Raw genomic sequence first — 22,499 nt, 5'->3', positions numbered from 1 at the left:
CGACAAGGATGAAGGGAAAATGTTGTGCCATGTTATTCTGGAGAACAATTAAGTGATTTTAAGTGAGTTAGTAGGTTACGCCAGCATGTGGATCTACCTCGAAGGTAAGAGGAAACATCGTAAGATATTTCTTTTCCGCATGTGATTTCCGCATTCTATTTTTTTTTAAGAACCCAATGAGTTTGTCACATGGCGTCAGTCCATTTTCTTCTTGCATACTCTCGTTCAGGTAATATAAGTGGCGTAAAATTGAAGATCACTCCGCTCATTTGATTGAGCTGCAAAGTATTGCTTTTCGGTGGTAAACATATTTAACGGCTCTTTCTTTAATTCAAAACATCTTTCCATTTGACAACCAGCAGCTCGCAGTATGCAGAACTAACGTGCCATGTCGAGATCCCGCTTACTGGCACAACTCTTTAACCAGTCTTGTCTTAAGAGCCCTAAACTTAACGAAATTTCCCATTTTAATGATTGAATCTTATGCACTTCCAAGTTCTGCTGGAACAGTCTTCATCACCAGAGCCTCACGGTGTACGAAACAATTTGCTAAACCAACAGTTGGGAAATCATGATTCAGTCTTGCAACAAAGCCACTGAATCTTCCACTCATTGCTGGTGCACCGCCTGTGCAAGCAGAAAGACTTCTCCAGGACAACCAGTTTCGTTTCAATGTGTTTGATATAGAATTGTATACATCTGAGCCACCTGACGTTGACAGAAGTTCAGTACAACCGAAAACAAATCCTCAATAACAAATTTTCTCTAAATCAGAAATTGACATTTCTTACTTATATCGGTTGATCCGTCGAGCTGCAGTGAAAATACACGACCATCGCTTAGCTTTTCATGAACATTACACTGGAATTCTGAAGACATGCCATCAACTTGCAGGGAAAAATAGTATCGTTTGGCAATGGAACCAAAGGTATTTCCTTCTCGGCGCCATCACCTAACATCGATTTTACTATTTCGTTACATGCGGCGAAAAATACGTCCTCGATAATAGTACGTAGTTGCATTTTTTCGCTACTACTTTGCCAAGTTCGTAACTGACAACTTCTGCTATTTCAGAAGTAGTTGCTGTCCGTACCAATAGCTGTAGCCTGCTTTTCTGTTAACGGAATCAATCGGATACAATAGTTCTTATCTTTCCCAGATAAGTGATCGTCATTGGTGCACACGACGCGTTCTGGTAACAGACAGCTTTCAGGTGCACTGAATGTAAATCCAAAATTTTAATAATTCCCTTTGTACTTACGAAATATTCGAGTAGTTTGCACTGCTTTCAAGAGAATTACACTTGGAATCGGTTCGTTCTCACTTTTGTTTCTGTTATTTGTTTCTGTCACTGAGTGATCTCCTACTTGTTTCCTTTTAATCAAAAACTTATCCATATTCATAAATTAACACATTAACAAGACTATACAAACATGTGTGTAACTAAAAATCAGCCTCAAAATACACCACAAGACGGACAACGTCAGGACTTCAGGACTGCTAGTCTACAGACAAATGATTGGTGAAGGTTAGCTGTGCGTGCGTTAGACAGAGGCTCTCGTGCTGTTGCGGATACATACGTTAGCCTCTTTTCATTGTTTACAACTGAAATGTCAGTGTGCCACGGGAACTTACTACTTTGTACAGAGTGCCACGAAGAAAAATGTTTGAGGACCGTTGATGTAGAAGAATTCCAATGGAGCTGAGGAAAAGATTGATGAGTGTTGTGTCTGGAGTTTAGAGTATACTTTGTACAGCAGTGAAACTTGGACAGTTAAAAAGAAACAAGAAAATGTTTAGAAAGTTTTGAAATGTGATTATGGAAAGGAATGCTTCAGGTGATGTGGACTGACAGGCTTGGGGATGAAGAAGTGATGAAGAAAATGCCACAGGGAAAGAAAGAACATTATTTGAAGTGATCAGAAGTGGAAAATATCCTGGCTGGGACATATGCTGCGTAGGAATTGCCTGCAACAAAGAATTATGCATGCAAAAGTGGATGGAATGAGGAGGAGAAGTAGGAAGAGCATTGGAATGATGAATAACATTAGAAGAGGACGAACATACAAACAGATGAAATGCTGGGAAAATTACACGATGGATACCTTCCAGCTGAAACTTATCGTAAGGCCAAAGACATTGTTAAAATAACTAGACTCCCTGAGGGCGCTGCAGTCGCAGGATAAAATGAACTTTCTCTTGCATGCCATCGTGGTGTTGAGAGTCTGTTAATTAGAAATGTATTGCGGCTTTTGAGGGCACGGATCGAACATTATGTATTTGTCGGGGGATAATATTTCTTAGACGAAATTGTACTATCTGTACATTCCAGTTTACTTGAAGAAAACTGAGGAAGAGTTGCACAGCACTTAAATGCACAAATAAATTCGGGAAGCGAACCAGTATTAACTTTCATAAAATGGTTCAAATGGCTCTGAGCACTATGGGACTTAAAACATCTGGGGTCATCAGTCCCATAGACATCTACATCTACATCTACATGACTACTCTGCAATTCACATTTAAGTGCTTGGCAGAGGGTTCATCGAACCACAATCATACTATCTCTCTACTATTCCACTCCCGAACAGCGAGCGGGAAAAACGAACACCTAAACCTTTCTGTTCGAGCTCTGATTTCTCTTATTTTATTTTGATGATCATTCCTACCTATGTAGGTTGGGCTCAACAAAATATTTTCGCATTCGGAAGAGAAAGTTGGTGACTGAAATTTCGTAAAAAGCTCTCGCCGCGACGAAAAACGTCTATGCTGTAATGACTTCCATCCCAACTCGTGTATCATATCTGCCACACTCTCTCCCCTATAACGCGATAATACAAAACGAGCTGCCCTTCTTTGCACCCTCTCGATGTCCTCCGTCAATCCCACCTGGTAAGGATCCCACACCGCGCAGCAATATTCTAACAGAGGACGAACGAGTGTAGTGTAAGCTGTATCTTTAGTGGACTTGTTGCATCTTCTAAGTGTCCTGCCAATGAAACGCAACCTTTGGCTCGCCTTCCCGACAATATTATCTATGTGGTCCTTCCAACTGAAGTTGTTCGTAATTTTAACACCCAGGTACTTAGTTGAATTGACAGCCTTGAGAATTGTACTATTTATCGAGTAATCGAATTCCAACGGAGTTCTTTTGGAACTCATGTGGATCATCTCACACTTTTCGTTATTTAGCGTCAACTGCCACCTGACACACCATACAGCAAACTTTTCTAAATCGCTTTGCAGCTGATACTGGTCTTCGGATGACCTTACTAGACGGTAAATTACAGCATCATCTGCGAACAGTCTAAGAGAACTGCTCAGATTGTCACCCAGGTCATTTATATAGATCAGGAACAGTAGAGGTCCCAGGACGCTTCCCTGGGGAACACCTGATATCACTTCAGTTTTACTCGATGATTTGCCGTCTATTACTACGAACTGCGACCTTCCTGACAGGAAATCACGAATCCAGTCGCACAACTGAGACGATACCCCATAGCTCCGCAGCTTGATTAGAAGTCGCTTGTGAGGAACGGTGTCAAAAGCTTTCCGGAAATCTAGAAATACGGAATCAACTTGAGATCCCCTGTCGATAGCGGCCATTACTTCGTGCGAATAAAGAGCTAGCTGCGTTGCACAAGAGCGATGTTTTCTGAAGCCATGCTGATTACGTGTCAATAGATCGTTCTCTTCGAGGTGATTCATAATGTTTGAATACAGTATATGCTCCAAAACCCTACTGCAAACCGACGTCAATGATATAGGTCTGTAGTAACTACTTAAACCTAACTAACCTAAGGACATCACACACAACCATGTCCGAGGCAGACTCGAACCTGTGACTGCAGCAGCAGCGCGGTTCCGCTTGGTCACAGCGGCCGGCCTAGCTTTCAAAGTCACCTGGATCTATTAGATGTTCTTTATGTCAACGGACTTGACTGATAAATGTATCTACAACGTGACCACATAATGGACGTGCATTTAATTGCAGGTTTCCTAATTCAAAACCACCGCTTTCAGAAAAATTGTTAAAGGCTGTCAGGAGGCATGTTTTCCCACCTACAGAAAACGGTTTTATGTGTTCAGAACATTTCGAGCGGACTTATTTTCTCGCGAACGATGTAAATTGCGTCCCATCAGCCAAACATTCAGCGAGCCATTCGCGTATCTGTGAAGACAATCCGTACGATCGTCTGTTGGTTAATATCCGTTTCTGATGTCTAGGAAAACCTTTTCATCTGTATCTAGAGTCTGCAGGATATTGTGCACGAATAAAATAATTTTTCTCACGAGTAGCTTGTGTTATATCTGTTCTGATATTATGTGAAAAGTTGTTACTTTTTCTTCCGCGAATGTATTAATGTTCAAGCTTAAACATGCTTCAGGATCCTGCAGCAGACAGAGACAACAGCCGGCACTGACATAGGGCTTGTTCAGTAGGCTATTCGGCCTTGTACTGCGTGAGTAGACAACAAAACGACTCGTTTCGCGTTGAAAAGTAATGCAACACTTTCTTCTTATCCAGCTTCCGTTGAAAAAATGCGGAATTTGTCATGGAACATCGTGGAATATCCCCGCTTGAGCCGCCATAGTTTTGATGAAGTTCCGATAGATGGTGGCGCTATATGTAGCCTCCAAAATGGCGTCTATAGCTGCGGTGCGCTCCAAACATAGAACTGTCATTGAGTTTATTTTGGCGGAAAAACCAGAGCATAGCAGATATTCATATGCGCTTGCAGGATGTCTACGGAGACCTGGCAATGAACAAAAGCACAGTGAGTCGTTGGGCGAAACGTCTGTCACCACCGCAACAATGTCACGCAAACCTGTCCGACCTTCCGTGTTACGACCGGCCACAAGCAGCTATGACTTCTGCAATGTTGGAACGTGCGGACTCTCTCATTCGAGGTGACCGATTGGTCACAATTAAACACCTCACTGCACAACAAGACGTTTCTGTTGGTAGTGCTGACACAATAGGTGTGTGCCCGCTGGGACAATAAAGAACAATGACAAACTACCTGCGCCGAATTGTATGCGCGTTAGAAGGCTGATCGTGACAGTTTATTGACGAACATCGAAACAGGCTATAAGCGTGGGTCATCATTTACAACCGGAAACAAAACCGCAATCCACGGCACACCACTTCTCCTCCGTAGAAAGCGTTCAAAGCAGCGCCCTTGAAACGTTCCCTTAGAAAAATTAGGAATGACTGTGCTAGTACACTTCAACGTTATTTGATTTTCAAACAGTTGAGCAAAACTCAACGTACTCAAACAGTTTTCTCTTTACTTGTTCTAATCATCACTAAACTGACACACAATATTTTTAGCGCAACGCAATCTGACTTTCAAAAATCCCTACAAAAGACTGGCCCTCACTAGCAACAACCTGTACCTTTCATGAACCACTTACCTCACAAAAATCTTCGTTACTCGAACTACTATAATACAGCGAGCGCCAATACTGCCAGCTAAATAAAATATTCTAACTACTGAAGACACTAACTACGGATAGGCATACTTTGCAAATGAAAGATTTTGATAGAGAACAAATAATTTGTTTACCTTAATAGTGTTCAAAAGTCGTTCATGATTCCATCTTTATATATTTCCTTTTTCTGGCGGACACACCTCCAGATCGTCCGCTTATAGCAACCTCTCAAAACTCTGGCGTCTCTCTTTCTCTCTCTCTCTCTCTCTCTCTCTCTCTACATCCACCACTGCTGGCGGCTCACCTCCAACTTCGCAACGCTACACGCTGTTCACATCCAAATGCCCAACACTGCAAAAGTGAAATGAGTCCAACTAGCCACAGACTGCACACAGCGCAGAGAGTGATTTTCATACAGAGCACTACGTGGCGTTACCAACATATAAACCTAAACAGCCTACTTAGACCCTCAACCAGTAAACTCATGGTGACGGTATTCCGCGACTCTGAAGGGGTTATTCTGTTCGATGCCCTCCCTCGTGGTGCAACTGTCAACTCTGAAGTATATTGTGCTACCCTCAAGAAACAAGAAACGACTGCAGCGTGTTCGTTGCCACAAAGATGTTCAAAAATGTTCAAATGTGTGTGAAATCTTATGAGACTTAACTGCTAAGGTCATCAGTCCTTAAGCTTACACACTAGTTAACCTAAATTATCCTAAGGATAAACACACACACCCATGCCCGAGGGATGACTCAAACCTCCGCCGGGACCAGCCGCACGGTCCATGATTGTATCGCCTGAGACCGCTCGGCTGATCCCGCGCGGCGCCATAAACATGAAAACGAACTTCTATCCCGTGACAACGTAAGGCCTCACGCAAGTCTGCGCATCCGAGCGGAGCTCACAAAACTTTATTCCCGTGTATGGGTTGGAAATTTTCTCCGCTCAGGTACTGGGTCTTTGTGTCGTCCTTCAGCAGTCTCATTTCATCACTCGCAAGTCGCCGAAGTGGCGTCCCCTCAAAAGACTTGCAATAGGAGATCAGGTCTAGCCGCCGAGAGGCCCTCACCACATGACCTTTTATGGAACCGATGACCACAGTTACCATAGGAACTTACCACAAATTTCCAAAATTCCACGACATTTTTATTTCATTGGACTCATTTTCCTCAGCCACCCAATAACCAGGATCCCGCACCTTCCGACATCCACCTGTTTGACCCATGGAGGACGTACTTTCCGGGAAGCAGTACATGCCTGATGGGGAGGTTGCTGATGCAACAAGACGTTGGCTCGGACGTCGATCAGCAGAGTGGTACCATGCGGCCACACAGGCCCTCCCAGTAAGGTGGCGTAAGCCTGTCGCGTTGACGGAGTTTATGTTGAAAAATCGGGTTGTGCAACTACACTACTGGCCATTAAAATTGCTACACCAACAAGAAATGCAGATGATAAACGGGTATCCATTAAACAAATATATTATACTAGAACTGACATGTGATTATTTTCACGCAGTTTGAGTGCATAGATCCTGAGAAATCAGTACCCAAGACAACCACCTGTGGCCGTAATAACGGCCTTGATACGCCTGCGCATTGAGTCAAGCAGATCTTGGATGGCGTGTACAGGTACAGCTGCCCATGCAGCTTCAACACGAGACCACAGTTCATCACGGGTAGTGACTGGCGTATTGTGACGAGCCATTTGCTCGGCCACCATTGACCAGAAGTTTTCAATTAGTGAGAGATCTCAAGAATGTGCTGGCCAGGGCAGCAGTCGAACATTTTCTGTATCCAGAAAGGCCCGTACAGGACCTGCAACATGCGGTCGTGCACTATCCTGCTGAAATGTAGGGTTTCGCAGGGATCGAATGAGGGGTAGAACCACGGGTAGTAACGCACCTGAAATCTAACGTCCACTGTTCAAAGTACAGTCAATTCGAACAAGAGGTGACTGAGACGTGTGACCAATGGCACCCCGTACCATCACGCCGGGTGATACGCTAGTATGGCGATGACGAATACGCGCTTCCAATGTGCGTTCACCGCGATGTCGCCAAACACGGGTGCGACCATCATGATGCTGTAAACAGAACCTGGATTCATCCAAAAAAAAAATTGACGTTTTGCCATTCGTGCACCCAGGTTCGTTGTTGAGTACACCATCACAGGCGCTCCTATCTGTTATGCAGCGTCAAGGGTAACCGCAGTAATGGTCTCTGAGCTGATAGTCCATGCTGATGCAAACGTCGCCGAACTGTTCGTGCAGATGGTTGTTGTCCTGCAAACATCCCTATCTGTTGACTCAGGGATCGAGACGTGGCTGCACGATCCGTTACAGCCATGCGGATAAGATGCCTGTCATCTCGACTGCTAGAGATACGAGGCCGTTGGGATCCGGCGCGGCGTTCCGTATTACCCTTCTAAACCCACCGATTCCATTGGATCTCGACCAACGGGAGCAGCAATGTCGCGATAGGCTACAATCCGACCTTTATCAATGTCGGAAACGTGATGGTACGCATTTCTCCTCCTTAGACGCCGGTCAACTGCTGTTTGTGTATGAGGAATCGGTTGGAAACTTTCCTCATGTCAGCACGTTGTAGGTGTTGCCCCCGGCGCCAAGCTTGTGTGAATGCCCTGAAAAGTTAATCATTTGCATATCAGAGCATCTTGTTCCTGTCGGTTAAATTTCTCGTCTGTAGCACGACATCTTCGTGGTGTGGCAATTTTAATGGCCAGTAGTGTAAAAGAGTGGGGAATGATACGGTGTATAGGAATCGTGAATAGAGCCAAGCTATTATCAAATTAATATGTGTTGCACTGCTTATTGAACGACACCGTAATTCTAGCAAACCATTAAATCGCTTTGAGTTCATATACGTAACTGCATATCCTTTCTGTGCTAGTCATTTCGAAATTGTAGACGTTTCGCGTCAAAAGAGTACTCTAGAGGCGGAAGAAAACGGAGAGGGGCCACGCTGACGGCAGAGCTGTGACCCGTCTGACGTTTGTTTGGCCACGGCAGCGATGCACCACTAGCAACGCGTCCATGCGACCTCGCAGCCAGCTGTGGCTGGGAGGGAGTGCGGCAGATAATGGGTGAATGGGTGTCAGGGCGCCGGCACTTAGCAGCCAGTTACTGCACAGCCGGCGGCCAGCCCGGTCCTCTGCCTGCGTAACACTTGTGTCAACAGCCGCCGTACGCTGTGGCAGACTTCACGTAGGTACGTCAGCTGCAATCTTAGGGTTCCCTAAAAGCCGATCTCTTTAGCTATCCTCTTCCTCGTGTCTTCAGTGGAGATCTTGCTCGGTGTGGTGTGAATGTATGTTGGTGGTGGTGGTGGTGGTGAAGGTTAAAAAGGTTTAACCCTTTCGTGGACAAAATTATTGAGCAGTTTTTTTAATGTATGGAGAGCAGATAGTAGTTAACAGATAGGTATATTTATCATACAGAATATCAAATTTGCTCCAACTGTGAAAGTGAGGTCACACAACAAGGTGGGAAGTATTCTACCCGCTGCCCTTCCTTGGAGTTAAATGACAAAAACAACTTTTTCAATATATGTCATATTTATTTGATAAATGTACTTCACTTGTTACAATGATTGTTCACAATTACTTACCATGAAACTTTCTGAAACATGGGTCTATGCAAAGTGGTATTTGACCATATGTACAAACACAGCGAGTGCTCTTTTCCGCAGCTTTGATATTACAATGACGGCACGTCCAGTAGGTTTCTCCTAAAATGGGTTGATGCTCCCCCACAGCCACATGACAAAAATCTTCAGGTACTTTACCCCTTTTTGCCAGAAAGACAGGTTTTTGTCCACGCCTTTTTTGGGATGAGAAGCCAACGATAAATTGTCTGGCTAGATGGATCCTGTATGTGAGCTGATCATGCTGTCCACTTTCTCTTTTACTTATTTTCCACAGGATAAAACTGTTCACTGCAGCAACGTCCACCAGGAAATAAAATATTCTGTGCCACCATTTTACAGAACGTCTGCCAATAGCATACCTTTCTCGTAATTGATCAAACATATCGACACCACCCACTATTTTGTTGTATTCTGCCACAACTTCAGGATAAGAAATCTCTGTATTAGTACTATCCTTTTTTTCTTTTCACTGTGGCTGTTTCTCATGGGTCATGAATTGAGGACAAGAAAGTGACTGGACGGTTATCCATCCATTATACTGCAGAAATGGCTCTTTTTGTTTCAAACTGGAATTCTCCTCGTTCCAATTTTACGTTTTCCTTCATAAATTTGGGTAAATCAAAAGTATTTACTTTATACTACAGCTTTGAGGAAAAAAATCATAAAATGTCACGCAAACAGCAGTGAAAGGCTCCTCTACAGAGCAACACTCAGCTATACAATGCCTCTGCGCGAAGGTACAGCAAAAACGGCGGGAACTTCAGATTGGAAGTAGTACCCTATACTGTTCACTAGGTGGTAGCACCGTACAGAGGTGGGAACTGTAAATCCCACGGGACTAGCTGCGAGTTCATTGTAGTGGGAAGCATGTTTCCCGCGGCTCACGAAAGGGTTAAAGGTCACTTTTTTATGTTAATCTTGAATAACACGAAAACCACGGCTTCCAGCGAAAGAACTTTCCTATGCAAAATTAAGTTATAATATACACTGAAGCGCCAAACAAACTGTTATAGGTATGCGTATTCAAATAAGGAGATACGTAAACAGGCGGTATGAGGTGCTGCGGGCGTCAACGTCTATAAAAGACAAGTGTCTGGTGCCGTTGTTACGTCGGTTACCGCTGCTACAATGGCAGGTTATCAAGATTTAAGTTAATTTGAACCTAGTATTATAGTTGGTGCACCAGAGATGGGACACAGCATCTACGAGGTAGCGGTGAAGTGAGGATTTTCCCGTACAACCTTTTCCCGAGTGTACCGGGACTATCAGGAATCCGGTAAAACATCAAGTCTCCGACATCGCTGCGACCGGAAAAACATCTTGCAAGAACGGGACCAACGACGACTGAATAGGATCGTTCAACGAGACGGAAGTGGAACCCTTTCGCAAACTCCTGCAGATTTCAGTGCTGGGCCGTCAACAAATGTCAGCGTGCGAACTTTTCAACGAAACATCATCGATATGGCCTTTCGGAACCGAGAGACTACTCGTGTACTCTTGATACCTGCAAGTGTGGTAGGTCCGCTGTTGTTTTCTATCTACATAAATGATCTTTTGTATAGGGTGGGTAGCAATGTGTTGCTGTTTGCTGATGATGGTGTGGTGTACGGGAAGGTGTCATCGTTGAGTGACTGTTGGAGGATACAAGATGACTTGGACAAGATTTGTGGTTGGAGTAAATAATGGCAGCTAACTCTAAATACAGATAAATGTAAATTAATGCATATATGGTTCATATGGCTCTGAGCACTATGCGAGTTAACATCTGTGGTCATCAGTCGCCTAGAACTTAGAACAATTAAACCTAACTAACCTAAGGACATCACACACATCCATGCCCGAGACAGGATTCGAACCTGCGACCGTAGCAGTCGCGCGGTTCCGGAATGAGCGCCTAGAACCGCGAGACCACCGCGGCCGGGTAAATTAATGCAGATGAATAGGAAAAAGAATGATGTAATGTTTGAATACTCCATTAGTAGTGTAGCGCTTGACACAGTCACGTCGATTAAATATTTGGGTAAATCTAGTCTCTAGTCTCTCTTTGTAAATGTACATCTACATCTACATCTACATCTACATGACTACTCTGCAATTCACATTTAAGTGCTTGGCAGAGGGTTCATCGAACCACAATCATACTATCTCTCTACTATTCCACTCCCGAACAGCGAGCGGGAAAAACGAACACCTAAACCTTTCTGTTCGAGCTCTGATTTCTCTTATTTTATTTTGATGATCATTCCTACCTATGTAGGTTGGGCTCAACAAAATATTTTCGCATTCGGAAGAGAAAGTTGGTGACTGAAATTTCGTAAAAAGCTCTCGCCGCGACGAAAAACGTCTATGCTGTAATGACTTCCATCCCAACTCGTGTATCATATCTGCCACACTCTCTCCTCTATAACGCGATAATACAAAACGAGCTGCCCTTCTTTGCACCCTCTCGATGTCCTCCGTCAATCCCACCTGGTAAGGATCCCACACCGCGCAGCAATATTCTAACAGAGGACGAACGAGTGTAGTGTAAGCTGTATCTTTAGTGGACTTGTTGCATCTTCTAAGTGTCCTGCCAATGAAACGCAACCTTTGGCTCGCCTTCCCGACAATATTATCTATGTGGTCCTTCCAACTGAAGTTGTTCGTAATTTTAACACCCAGGTACTTAGTTGAATTGACAGCCTTGAGAATTGTACTATTTATCGAGTAATCGAATTCCAACGGAGTTCTTTTGGAACTCATGTGGATCATCTCACACTTTTCGTTATTTAGCGTCAACTGCCACCTGACACACCATACAGCAAACTTTTCTAAATCGCTTTGCAGCTGATACTGGTCTTCGGATGACCTTACTAGACGGTAAATTACAGCATCATCTGCGAACAGTCTAAGAGAACTGCTCAGATTGTCACCCAGGTCATTTATATAGATCAGGAACAGTAGAGGTCCCAGGACGCTTCCCTGGGGAACACCTGATATCACTTCAGTTTTACTCGATGATTTGCCGTCTATTACTACGAACTGCGACCTTCCTGACAGGAAATCACGAATCCAGTCGCACAACTGAGACGATACCCCATAGCTCCGCAGCTTGATTAGAAGTCGCTTGTGAGGAACGGTGTCAAAAGCTTTCCGGAAATCTAGAAATACGGAATCAACTTGAGATCCCCTGTCGATAGCGGCCATTACTTCGTGCGAATAAAGAGCTAGCTGCGTTGCACAAGAGCGATGTTTTCTGAAGCCATGCTGATTACGTGTCAATTGCAGAGCGATATGAAGTGGGACAACCATCTAATGGCAGTTGTGGGGAAAGCGGATAGTCGTCTTCGGTTCATCTGTAAAGGAGACCGCTTATAAAACACTAATACGACCTATTCTTGAGTACTGCTCGAACGTTTGGAATCCCTATCAGGTCGGATTGAGGGAGGACATAGAAGCAATTCAGAGGCGGGCTGATAGATTTGTTACTGTAAGTTTTGGTCATCACGCGAGTGTTACGAAAATGCTTCAGGAACTCGGGTGGGAGTCTCTAGAGGAAAGGAGGCGTTCTTTTCGTGAATCGCTACTGAGTAAATTTAGCGAACCAGCATTTGAGGCTGACTGCAGTACCATTTTACTGCCACCAACTTATATTTCGCGGAAAGACCATAAAGATAATAGAGATTAGGACTCGTACAGAGGCATATAGGCAGTCATTTTTCCCTCGTTCTGTTTGGGAGTGGAACAGGGAGAGAAGATGCTAGTTGTGGTACGAGGTACCCTCCGCCACGCACCGTATGATGGATTGCGGAGTATGTATGTAGATGTAGATGTGGATGTAGACACAAACCTTTACGCCTCGCCTGGGCACGTCAACACCGACTTTGGACTATTGATGACTGGAAACATGTTGCCTGGTCAGATGAGTCTCGTTTCAAATTCCATCAAGCGGATGGACGTGTACGAGTATGGAGACAACCGCATGAATCGATGATCCCGGCATGTCAGTAGACTGCTGTTCCCATTGGTGGAGGCTCTGTAATGGTGTGAGGTGTGTGCAGTTGGAGTGATATAGTGTAGGTACGACTCTGACAGGTAATAAGTACGTAAGCATCTAGTTTTATCACCAGCATCCATTCATGTCCACTGTGCATTCCGACGGAGTTGGATAATTCCAGCAGTGCAGTGCGGCACCCCATGCGTCCAGAATTGTTACAGAATGGCTCCAGGAACAGTCTTCTGAGTTTAAACACTTCCGCTGGCCACCAAACTCCCCAGGCATGAACATTATTGAGCATATCTGGGATGCCTTGCAACGTGCTGTTCAGAAGAGACGTCCACCCCCTCGTACTCTTAGGGATTTATGGACAGCCCCGCAGGATTCATGGTGTCAGTTCCTCCCAGCACTACTTCAGACATTAGTCGAGTCCATGCCACGTCGTGGTGCGGCGTTTCTGCGTGCTCGAGGGGACCTACACGATATCAGGCAGGTGTACCAGTTTATTTGGCTCTTCAGTGTATTTGCCATGAGAGAGATCCTATTCATTTTTTCTCTGCGATGTCCTGAGAGGAGGAATCGAGTGACTGGTCGCGTCCAATGCGGCTATTGCGGCGACGTAGGAATTTTCGCCTAATTTTCCGTTTCTTGGTCGGATGGAAGACGCTTTTCAACAATACACTTGAAGTAGAATTTACACATCGGAAGTGTGGTCCTGAGGATGTTCTTTTTTTTTATATGTATGCTGAGAACTCACATTACAAGATGCAGGATTGAGCCGTGTAGGCCGGCCGACGTGGCCGTGCGGTTCTAGGCGCTGCAGTCTGGAACTGCGAGACCGCTAAGGTCGCAGTTCGAATCCTGCCTCGGGCATGGATGTGTGTGATGTCCTTAGCTTAGTGAGGTTTAACTAGTTCTAAGTTCTAGGGGACTAATGACCTCAGAGGTTCAGTCCCATAATGCTCAGAGCCATTTTTTGAGCCATGTATCGACTCGTGCTACACCTTATGTTTGAATTGCATTGGTTTTCCTTTTCTTCCCCTTACATGTTTGTTTGATATGTTGTCTGTCATTAAGTGGCTGCTTGGTTTTCTTTTCCCTCGGCTATCGATATCTGCGTGTTTGCTTCCGGGAAGCAAGGAGGAAGTGAGATCTTTGACGAGCGGGTGGAGCTGACGGGAGAACTCCCCGCGGGTTGGTTGTATACAGAATCTCCGAGTATTTGCTGTTCATTTCACATTGGTGGGACGATTCAAATGGCTCTCTGCACTATGGGACTTAACATCTATGGTCATCAGTCCCCTAGAACTTAGAACTACTTAAACCTAACTAACCTAAGGACATCACACAACACCCGGTCATCACGAGGCAGAGAAAATCCCTGACCCCGCCGGGAATCGAACTTGGTGGGACGTTAACAAGCTTCTTTAAATCCTCCGTTTCAACACCGGAGTTTATTAAGGAGACACCTAACATGAAAGAACGGTCACTACCCGTCAACGTTGCAGAGAAGACGTGAACTCCGGTGACAGAGCGTGTTGTCGCGCGACCGTGGCGTGTTGGGTACACTGGCGACGCGTGCGCGGTCGGATGTGTGGATCCTTGCCATCGGTGGTCGTGTACTGCCTGTTCGAGCAGAATTGCAAGTTAAGTTAGTGGAAGGTTTAATCATTACGTAATAAGTTTGCGTAACCAGTGTCCCTTCTGCCTTGTGGCCTCCGGCGATCGGGTTTCCTGTCCCCGGCACTGGTGTAATTGAAGACAGCGATCTTTCCTCCTCCTCTTGTTACTGCCCGATGGGAGGTGTAGTTTTGGCAGTTTAATTGTTTCGCTATTCTGTCGTGTGTTATGAGTAAATTCATGCTTCTTGTTGGTTGATCATGTGGTCGCTCGTTCAGGACTGTGTGGTGTAATGTTTCCTTGCACGAGGTTAGCTCTAATTCAGTCACCAAGTTAAGCCATCTTATTACAAGTTTTCGCTGGCTAAAAGTCGGTGCAGTGACCAGCCTGAGAGTGGCAATTGTGTTTACGGGCGTATTTAAATTGGTCAGTTTTCTGCCTAGCCTGAACATACCTGAATGGGTGATTTGTGGCCACCTTACACGGCTCCGTCATATCTGTTATGTTCTAATGATATTCCAGGACACTTTTGCTTAAAAACCTTTTTAAATTCCTCCATTCCTTTATTGCCATTAACCGTGTGTTTGCTGAGACCTTTGTTTTTTTTTATATCGGTGTTGGTAGCTTCACTACCTCACCGTACCTTATTAACCAAGTTCTGTATTTACTTTAGTAGCCTGTTTACTAATGTTCTTTAAATTTTTTAAAATTATTGTATTGCTATAAATTACTTAATTGCCGTTAGCGGTGTGTTTTGAAAGGCTGTTATTGCCGTACTGTTAGCTTCAGTTAAAAAAAAAAAAAAAAAAAAAAACATTTTAAACTGTTGTATTGCTATAAATGACTTGATTGCCGATTTTAAAAGAAATTTTAAAATTGTTGTATTGCTATAAATTACTTGATTGCTGTTAGCGGCGTGTTTAAAAGGCTGTTTATTGCCATACTGCTAGTTTATGTAAGGTATGAATTAAGCATTTGTGTGTGAAAATCACAGTAAACTACTGGAAATTTGGCCCCGTTTCCGAACTTGTGGTGTGGCTTGTAGTAACCGTAACCACTGTGTGTGTGTCAAGGATGTAATGGGGTTTGTTGGTAACAAGAATGCTGATGCCATAACTAATAAGGCAGATACGTATATTTATAGAAAACAGATGCGTATTGAAAGAATTACTATCGATGGCAGTGCTTCCAATATGTTTTGGGAGGAACAGGAGCTGATGGAAAAAACACATTTTGCTTGTAGTAACAAATTTGGTAAATTTAGTGTTCAAGGGTTTGGTTGGATGTTCCGTGGAGGGTATAAATGGTAGAAATAGATGGAAATTTGTTACTTGTATGAAGCCTAAACAACTACCAGAAGTTAATAAAGTGGAATACAGGACCACTCTAGAGATTTTGTGTAATGCAGAAAATAAACAACTTATTAAAAATAGTGTTTTAATGCTACGAAATTATTGTTTATTGTTCTATGAAGTGGGATAATATTAAATGTGAGTACAACGCCTCAGTACAGCCTTTTCAGGGTCAAATCGTGTTTTGGGGATGTTATAAGGTGTTGAAGTTGATGGGTAGAAGTGCGAGAGAAGATAGTCCTGCAAACGGAAGAGCGAGGAGGTGATTCTCCATACTCTCTTCCTTACTCGGTCACAAGAAGAAACTACGGCGTATCTTTCAAAGTTATACCGACCCTTGCGCAGTGCGTCTTATTTTCCATGGTATACACGTATGGATTACTAATAACACTAATGCAAGAAACGCATATGAACAGATTCTACGAAAATGTCTGCACCCTGTTTTATACTGCTAGATGGCAAATTGATTCTTAGTCATTATGTACAGCAGTTGTAGTGTTGTCCCGAGAAAGCCGACTTCCCCAATACGAGCGCTGCTCGCTTTTCATTTTTCAGACAGGCTGTACCTCCGCAACATTTCCCCTCTGGTTGTTTTATGTACGTAGACGAACTAAGTTCACTGAAGTTGCGTTTAGATCGTGGAGTTATTTTCAGCTTATTAAGCGAATACTTACTTGCAAATGTTAAGTGAGCTATTTCAGAGCTACGAAGGAGCAAAGTGCATGACCACCTGCTTACCCTCAGACGACTACCATCCACCCCTTCATCCCCTCTACAACCCCCTCCCTTCCAGCCCTTCACACCTTCACAACGCAGTTTATCCCTTAGTACGGCTGTAGTGCACTTACCTGTGATACGCACATTTGATATTTGTTCTTAACCCGCTTTATTAACAATAAACATCAACTTAATACCATTAATACACTATTTTCAATAATCGGTGATTTTCCATTGTCTTCAACGTAAAAACTCCTTTAGGAGTGGTCGGTTTCCTGACCAGTTAAAGCACTCGGTAGTGAAGCCACTTTATAAAAAGGGAGACGTTGATAATGTTGACAATTGTAGACCTATTTCCATGCCATCGGTGTTTGCTAAAGTTATCGAGAAGGTTGTATATACAAGGTTACTGGAACATTTAAATTCACATAATTTGCTGTCAAATGTTCAGTTTGGATTTAGAAATGGTTTAACAACTGAAAGTGCTGTATTCTCTTTTCTATGTAAGATTTTGGACGGATTAAATAAAAGGTTGCAAACGCTAGGTGTTTTCTTTGATTTAACGAAGGATTTTGACTGTGTTGACCACATAATCTTACTGCAGAAGTTGGACCATTATGGAGCAAGGGGAGTAGCTTACAATTGGTTCGCCTCTTACTTTAAGAACAAAAAGCAGAAGGTAATTCTCCGCAATATTGAGAGTGGTAGTGATGTTCAGTCCCAATGGGGCACTGTTAAGTGGGGTGTTCCCCAAGGCTCGGTGCTGGGGCCACTGCTGTTTCTTATTTGTATAAATGATATGCCTTCTAGTATTACAGGTGATTCAAAAAAATTTCTGTTTGCTGATGACACCAGCTTGATAGTGAAGGATCTTGTGTGTAATATTGAAACAGTATCAAATAATGTAGTTCGTGAAATAAGTTTGTGGCTTGTGGAAAATAATTTGATGCTAAATCACAGTAAGACTCAGTTTTTACGGTTTATAACTCACAATTCAACAAGAACCGATATTTTGATCACACAGAATGGGCATATTATAAGCGAGACGGAGCAGTTCAAGTTCCTAGGCGTTCGGATAGATAATAAGCTGTTGTGGAAAGCCCATGTCCAGGATCTTGTCTGTCTCTAATATCGTGTTATGATTTCATGTATTGACTCGTTCCATGACCATGGAGACTTCTCCTTAATTTGGTCCCACGGAACAATAAATAAATAAATAAAAATAAATAAACTGTTAGTCCTACAGCAAAAAGGAAGAGATCTTTTTTTGCAGGAGATGTAATGTAGTTCAAATTGCTACTGGGAAATATTTTAGAGTTATTCAAGAAAAGTTACGTTTAAACGCCCTCCTTCTCCACCTCCCACCCCCCACGCTGACAGCCACCGTTTAGAATTTTTGGTATGTTGTTCACAACACTCCCTCTTACCACTGTTCCAAAACTTGCGACTACACGAATTTTTCTCCAATTTTCTTCGTTGACTGGACTATTTTTCTTGTGTGTCCTTCCGTGATGATACGAAACACACGGGAAAAAAATTAGTTGCTATGTAAAAAGCAAAAAGTGTATGTGCCAGCAGGAGTGACCACCTAGTGGCATTGTGTCGTAGCACCTTAGTGCTCAGGTTGTGGATGTATCGTTCTGATGCATCCAACATTTTTCATGGTACCCACCAGCCGATTGCCTTAACCTCTCCCAGAGGTAAGGTATCTTGGCCACCTGATGGAGTTCAGCCGTCGGTAAATGTCGAAGTGTGTGCAAATCGATTTTGCGAACTCAATTTTGTACTCTTTGTAGGCGATCTATACGCGCATCGGTGGCGTTTCCCAACGTGACAGCTGTGAAATTCAGAACTGGACGCAGTAGCGTCTTGTACAGCACAACTGCTGTGGAAGTCGGGTTTAGTGTTGGGTAGAGCAGGCGAATCCTTCGTTTTTCTACACATTGAAGCCATGTTAGACGCCTGTCGGATGTAACACATGAGACCTTGGCCGTCTCTTCCATTACAGAGCTCTACCCTGCATCTCTGTCAACATGAAGCCCATGTGAACTGAGCGACTCTCGACGACGAGTCCTTGGCTGTTCGCTGCCACGAGGGCTAACCTCCATCATGCCACCCAGGGCACCAGGTCGTTGCAGGATCATGCTACGCGTAAACAGGGTTATTTCTTTCGAGCACGACACAAGCTCAACGTGTGGACATGTTGGAAAATCTACTGTATACAGACTGTGTCTCAATGCATGTTGGCAAATCCAAGCATGCAGATTGCATGAGAATGCGTGGACATGGTAAATAGTTCACTCTCTGCAGAGTACAACTGAATGTGCGGGTGTGTTGGTCCGTTTGCTGTGTACAGACTGTACCTGAATGCTAGAATACAACAGAAAATCTACTGTGTGTAGAGAAAGTACTTGAATCCATGGACATAATGAGTAGTCCACAATGTACAAAGTGTACCTGAAGGTGTGTTGTGTACAGAGTGCACCTCATCACTTAAACATGGGAGCAAGTCAAATGTGTGCAGATCATGTTGGCAAGTCCGTTGTGTACAGATTACATCTAAATGCATGGACATGGCAGCAAATCCACTGTATGCGGACTGTACTTCAAAGCATGGACATGGTTGGTAACCTACTGTGTACAGAGTGTACCTAAAAGTGTGGACATATTGACAAGGTTGCTTTGTACAGATTTTACGGTAACTCCTGAACATGGTAAGAACGCCGCTATGCACAGAGTGCACCTGAATGTGTGGCCATTTTGCCAAGTTTCCCATATACAGAGGCGACTCTTTTAACGTCCTGGCGAGAATGAGGTCATTACAGATGAAGCTGAAGTTCGGATCTGGCGAAGACGTGTCGTTTTTAAGAGTAACTGTTGTGGTCCTTTCTCTAATCGAATTAGAGTAAAGCAGAAAAGCTAGATTTTGATGGCCGAAGGAGGTGTCGCAGTTGTTATCATAAGAAGAGGAGAGTTCCTCTTCTATATCGATTAAAAGCAATACTATGGTAATTCCTAAGGAAAAGACACGAAAGATCGCCTCCTCCGTGTTAGTCCATTCCGGGCTTATGTTTAGACTCTGATAACCTCATCATCTACAGGCACTGAACCCCGACTTCATGATCAGCCGAAGAGGGTATGAAGCGAGCTCGTCTCGAATTTGAGTCCACTGTCTTAACCAATGCGCCACCCTCGTCTGTTTGCTCACCAAGTGTGGCCACAAGACACTATTGTTCGGTTTTATTCTGTTAGTAATTGGCTGCTTGTGAGGTTCGCAACTGTTTCCTATTTCATAAATACAGAATATTTCATGTCAGCGACACAATAACAGACCGACGTGGTACAGTGGTTAAGGCACTGGAGTCACTTCAGAAAGTGTCATTATCAAGCCACCTAGCTTTAGGTTTATCTCAAGTCAGATAAGTTATTTGCAACATCTGGCCAGACGAACTCGAGGCTGTATGACAAGACGGCCGCAATGGGTCTCATATGCCCTTCAGCACATACCAGCACGTTGCTTTCTGAGTATCTTATTTCCTCTTGAAAAATGATTTACAAGCATACGTAAAGAAAGATGCAATTGCAAACCTTCTGTTCTGGCCTCAGAAAGAACTTCGGGAAAATAGCCGCGCCATCTAGCTCTTCAGACTGATGTGTCTATAGTACTTACTCGGAGAATTGTACGTAAACTAAAAATAAATTCTAACAGAGTGGTGGCAGAGCGTGCATCTTCCTCTGCCCTCCGTGAAATTACTGCAGGTCTTTTCGATAGTTTAGATTCATACACTACTGGTCGTTAAAACTGCCTTACCACGAAGATAACGCTACAGACGTGAAATTTAACCGACAGTAATAAGATGCTGTGATACGCAAATGATTAGCTTTTCAGAGCAGCCACACAAGGTTAGCGCCGGTGGCGACACCTACACCGTGCTGACATGAGGAAAGTTTCCAGCCGATTTCTCATACACAAACAGTAGTTGACTGGCGTTGCCTGGTGAAACGTTGTTGTGATGCCTCGTGTAAAGAGGACAAATGCGTACCATCACGTTTCCGACTTTGAGAAAGGTCGGATTATAGCCTATCGTGATTAGTGATACGATCAACCGCAATCACGACCAACGCGAGCAGCAATGTAGTGATACGATAAACCGCACATTGCTGCTCGCGTTGGTCGAGATCCAATGACTGTTAGCAGAATATGGAATCGGTGGGTTCAGGAGGGTAATACGGAACGTCGTGCTGGATCCCAACGGCCTCGTATCGCTAGCAGTCGAAATAATATGCATCTTATCCGCATGGCTGTAACGGATCGTGCAGCCACGTCTTGTTTTAGCTCCCTCTAACATTTTCTTCCTGTGTTGTCCATGTTTTACTGCTGACGCTCTGCTTCATCCCACGCTTTGGTGTGGGCGAGCACATGTTTTTCAACGATTGTAATCCATGTTTTCTGTTTCGTTTTATATTCCTGTTCTGGGATTTTTCTTGACACCCGTCTCATTATGTTACTGAACGGGCGCTGAAGACCTTGCTGTCGTGCGCCCAAAACACCCCTATACTACTACTAATACTACGATCCCAGAGTCAACAGACGGGGACGTTCGCAAGACAACAACCATCTGTATGAACAGATCAACGACGTTTGCAGCAGCATGGACTACCAGCTTGGAGACCATGGCTGCGGTTCCCCTTGATGCTGCATCACAGACAGCAGCGCCTGCGATGGTGTACTCAACGACGAACCTGGGTGCACGAATGGCAAAACGTCATTTTTTCGGAAGATTTCAAGTTCTGTTTACAGTATCATGATGGTCGCATCCGTGTTTGTAGTGATCGCGCTGAACGCACATTGGAAGGGTGTATTCGTCATCGCCATACTGGCTTATCACCCTCCATGATGGTATGGGGTGCCATTGGTTACAGGTCTCAGTCACCCCTTGTTCGTATTGACTGCACTTTGAACAGTGGACGTTACATTTCAGATGTGTTACGACCCGTGTCTGTACCCTTCATTCGATCCCTGCGAAACCCTATATTTCAGCAGGATAGTGCACGACCGCATGCTGCAGGTCCTGTACGGGCCTTTCTGGATGCAGAAAATGTTCGACTGCTGTCCTGGCCAGCACATTCTCCAGATCTCTCACCAACTGACAACGTCTGGTCAATGGTGGCCGAGCAAGTGGCTCGTCACAATATGCCAATCACTACTCTTGATGAACTGTGGTATCGTGTTGAAGCTGCATGGGCAGCTATACCCTGAATATGCCATCCACGATCTGTTTGACTCAATGCCCAGGCGTATCAAGGCCATTATTACAGCCAGAGGCGGTTGTTCTGGGTACTGATTTCTCAGGATCTATGGACCCAAATTTCGTCACATGTCAGTTCTAGTATAATTTGTTTGTCCAATGAATACCCGTTTATCATCTGCGTTTCTTCTTGGTGTAGCAATTTTAATGGCCAGTGGTGTATTTTCCGAGGTTTTCCTATCCTGGAGTGGATACAGTAAACTTCCCCATCCTTGTCCAATTGAAGCTGCTGTTCCGTTCACGGCAGACTTTCTGCACGATACCTTAAATTGTATTAGTTCCTGAAACGACTGTTTTGATCATAACAATTTTCTCATGATTTTTCTAAGGTAGTGATCTGTTAGTTATTGTGCAGCGTCAAGTGGAACCGCAGCCACGGTCTCCATGCTGCAAACGTCGTCGAACTGTTCGTGCAGATGGTT

At 44.1% G+C, this 22,499-nt stretch overlaps 1 protein-coding gene across 1 annotated transcript in view; it reads left to right on the top strand.

Annotated features, from left to right (window-relative positions):
* Nucleotides 1-916: 916 nt before the first annotated feature.
* The window catches only part of LOC126273221 (uncharacterized), a 117,984-nt gene continuing 96,401 nt past the window's right edge, over nt 917-22,499 (top strand). Inside the window, exons 1-2 of the mRNA XM_049976765.1 lie at nt 917-928; nt 8,571-8,665. Coding sequence (XP_049832722.1) covers nt 917-928; nt 8,571-8,665 — 107 coding nt within the window. The remainder of the gene's footprint in view (nt 929-8,570; nt 8,666-22,499) is intronic.

This window comes from Schistocerca gregaria, chromosome 5 (genome assembly GCF_023897955.1).
Source record: "Schistocerca gregaria isolate iqSchGreg1 chromosome 5, iqSchGreg1.2, whole genome shotgun sequence".
NCBI classification, from domain to species: domain Eukaryota; kingdom Metazoa; phylum Arthropoda; class Insecta; order Orthoptera; family Acrididae; genus Schistocerca; species Schistocerca gregaria.
The sequence above is the reverse complement of the archived record's forward strand: the minus strand, read 5'-3'. Positions and strand labels throughout refer to the sequence as shown.